The 3572-nt window shown below is 44.3% G+C and overlaps 1 protein-coding gene across 1 annotated transcript; it reads left to right on the plus strand.

Annotated features, from left to right (window-relative positions):
- Positions 1 to 2497: 2497 nt before the first annotated feature.
- Positions 2498 to 3313, plus strand: LOC122558649 (probable G-protein coupled receptor 139). The gene has a single exon (XM_043707447.1). The coding sequence runs from the start codon at positions 2498 to 2500 to the stop codon at positions 3311 to 3313; it is 816 nt and encodes a 271-aa protein (XP_043563382.1).
- Positions 3314 to 3572: the final 259 nt, after the last annotated feature.

Genomic DNA, 3572 nt, shown 5'->3' on the forward strand with positions numbered 1-3572 from the left:
CCTTCCGGACAACATTGACAACAACACCACACAAACCTGTCATGGCAACCGCTGCAGGCCATGTCAGATCATTGACATGGATACTACCATCAGATGTGGGAACACAACCCACAATGTACACAATGTACTCATGTGACTCACCCAATGTTGTCTATCTCAGAGGCTGCAGGATAGGATGCCTCAGGGCATGGGAGCTTGAAAGTCCATGCAGATGCTACAACAATGGTTAAATGGACACTGCACATTAATTGCTGTACAGGAATGATACCTCCCAGTGGGGGAACACTTCAGCAGTCAAGGACTTTCAGCTTCTGACTTCGGGTAAACATCCTCCAAGGCGGCCTTTGAGATACACAACAACGTAGAATCACTGAGCAGAAACTGGTAGCCAAGTTCCATATGCTGTAAGATGGCCTCAACCAAGACCTTGAATTCATATGACCCCCACCACACTTCTGTATCTGTGAAGCCTTCCTTAATGTCCTGGTTTGACATCATCATCTTGATAAATGGTTATGATCTCTCTGGCTTAATTAGCTTGGACAATTTTGGATTACATATTATTTTGGTTAGACCCTCAACATGCAACTCTTTTACCTATCATGTTATTCCAGTCAAGTAAAAGCCAAACGAACTGTGGATGCTGTAAATGAAGAGCAGCATCAAGGGTTGCTGCTGGTGGTGTGGTAGGTGGTGGGTTCTAAGTGGGTCTTGCAGCATCTGTGAAGAAAAGTCAGAGTTCCCGTTTCAGGTCCAGAGACCCTTTCTCTGGCTTTTCTTTCACAGATACTGCCAGACCTGCTCGGCTTTTCCAGCGACTTCAGTTTTTGTTCTTTGTTATTCCTGCCCTTTGCTTTGTCTCCAGCACCACCTTCTTTTTTTGTAATTATCTCATTGCTCATTTCATCTGATTCTAGGTCATCCCTTCGAATGTTATTCAGCTGTTGGCACTTTAGTCACACTGTCTAACACCCTTTGTCACCTGCAAATTCTTATTATTCGACCCTCCCCTGTACCATTTGTATAATTTTTTTTATCTCTTTGCCATTGATCTCTCTGCTCATAAATGCTGCATACTGTGTGCTTCTCTCTCGCCAGCTGATGAAGGGGCCACACTCTAAAATCTTGTGATTTCAAATAAACCTGTTCAACAGCATTTGAGCAGCAGGAGAAGTGAAGTTTCGGGCATAAGCCCTTCATCAGGAATGAGGTTTGAAGGCCAGGGGCTAGGAGATACATGGCATGTGAGCGGGGCTGGGCGGGGAGGTAACTGAGAATGCAATAGGTAGATGAAGAAGGGGGAGAAGGTGATACTTCGGAGAGGAGAGTGGAGCAAATAGATGGGAAAGATGATGGACATGTAAAGAAGGTGGTGCCAAGTTGAAGGCTTGGGACTGAGATAAGTTGGGGGGAGGAGAAATGAGAAAACTAGTGAAACCCACATTAACCTCGTGTAGTTGCATGGTCCCAAGGCGGAAGGTGAGGCTTTCCTCCTCTAAGTATCGTGTGGTTAGGGTTTGGTAATGGAGGAGGCCTAAGACATGCATGTCGTTGCTAGAGTGGGAGGGGCAGTTGAAGTGTTCAGCTACAGGGCGGTAGGATTGGTTGGTGCAGGTGTTCAAGTGATGTTAACTGAAACGATCTGAATGTTCGTGTCCTGTCTCCCAGATTAGAGGGCATCACATTGGGTGTAATGGATGCAGTAGGTGACATTTGTGGAGGTACAGGAAAATTTCTGTTGGAAGTGGAAGGATCCTTTGGGGCCATGGACGAAAGTAAGGGGGGAGGTGTGGGCACAGGTTTTGCAATCACTGTGGTGGCAGGAGAAGGTGCTGGGTGTCAGATGAGGGCTAGTGGGGTGCATAAGCCTAATGAGTGAGTTGCAAAGGGAATAGCCTGTCTGAAATGCTGATAGGGGTGGGGAGGGATATATCGCCCAAGTGTTGGGTCTGTTTGTAATTGGTGGAAGTGGTGTAGGGTGTTGCGATGTGCACAGAGGTTGGTGGAATGGAAGATGAGGATCAGGGGGGGTTCTGTCCTTGTTGGCCAATTGGCCTGTTTCCATGCAGAACAGAATCTAATCTAACTTCCAGAAGAAGTCCCTCCATATTGTATGCCAATGCATTGCCACCTCTGGAGGGTCTGTTATGCTAATGGGACAATGTATATGCAGAGATGGTGATGTCCATTGTTTACAGTGGAATATTTGAGCAGCATGAATGTGTGTTTTTAATGTTGGTAGAATTACTTTTAAGAACAATTCTTACAATTGTTCTTAAAAAACCTTTCTCAAATCATTGTCTTTAAAAAACAATAGAATCAAGTATAATTATCAAATGCTTAATGCAGCAAAGTCAACAGGACATCTGGTCCAATTGATGTACTTAACCTATCGACCTGGCTTTGTTTATTCATTGCAGTCAACCTGATGGCAGTTGTGATCCTTTCTCGGAGGAACTGCGGTCTCTCAAGATGTATCACGTGGTACCTGATAGCAATGGCGATGGCTGATTTCTTGGTTGTCACATCTGATGTTTTGCTGAGGTGGCTTATCGTGTATTTTCCAGTATCTTTCCTGGATATTACTTATGTCTGTAGTTTGGTTACAGTGTTCATTTCTGCAACCACAATGAATTCCATCTGGTTGACTGTTGCTTTCACCTTTGATCGATTTGTGGCTATTTGCTGCCAGAAGCTTAAAACTAGATACTGCACTGAGAAAACTGCAGCCGTGATTATTGGAACAGTGAGTGTGCTGAGCTATTTGGAAAGCATTCCCTGGTTTTTCATATTCCAATCCAAGTACATCTTCAATAAACTGCCATGGTTTTGCATGAGCAAATCAGAGTATTCTACTTCAATCTTCTGGGCATTATACGGTGTATTACATCGACTTTTATCCCCTTTACTTCCATGTGTTATCATTCTTCTTTTGAACACTCTGACCATCAGACATGTTTTAGTCGCAAGCAAAGCCCGCAGCAGACTCCTGAAGGACAGTGACAGGGAGAAGACCAGTGACCCAGAAATGGACAAACGCAAAAAATCCATTGTTTTACTCTTTGCTATCTCAGGCAGCTTCATTATTTTATGGACCCCTTATGTGGCATGTTTCCTATATCGACGAATTGCAGTAATGCATAATTTTTCTCCACTTTCCCCGACTGCAGGTACTATTGGATACTTACTCCAGCTCCTCAGTACTTGCACAAACACTTGTATATACACAGTGACCCAGAGGCAATTCCGAGAGCAGCTGAAAACAGTTCTGAAGCTCCCTTTCACGCTCATTCTCAGATCCATCAAACAGTGAATATAAGAGATGGCTTGCAGTGGAATTTGTTTAGATCCCATTAACTTTTGTATATCTGAGCTGAGCATCTCTGAGGCCACAATAGAGTAGAGTTTGCTGTGGGTTGTGCCCACAGCAAAGAGATCAGAGAAATTCTTTTTTCATTTTCTTTTCAAGGGTTTATCCATTTCCCCTCTGGAAGTTGCTCTTGTATTAGCCCCCACCATCCTGGGCAGCGTGATGTCTCAGTGGTTAGCACTGCTGATTTACAGTGTCAAGG

The sequence above is a fragment of the Chiloscyllium plagiosum genome, chromosome 17, assembly GCF_004010195.1.
Source record: "Chiloscyllium plagiosum isolate BGI_BamShark_2017 chromosome 17, ASM401019v2, whole genome shotgun sequence".
Classification (NCBI taxonomy): Eukaryota; Metazoa; Chordata; class Chondrichthyes; order Orectolobiformes; family Hemiscylliidae; genus Chiloscyllium; species Chiloscyllium plagiosum.

Coding starts and splice junctions, on each gene's coding strand:
- LOC122558649 (XM_043707447.1), top strand. CDS start 2,498: ATGGCGATGGCTGATTTCTTGGTTGTCACATCTGATGTTTTGCTGAGG.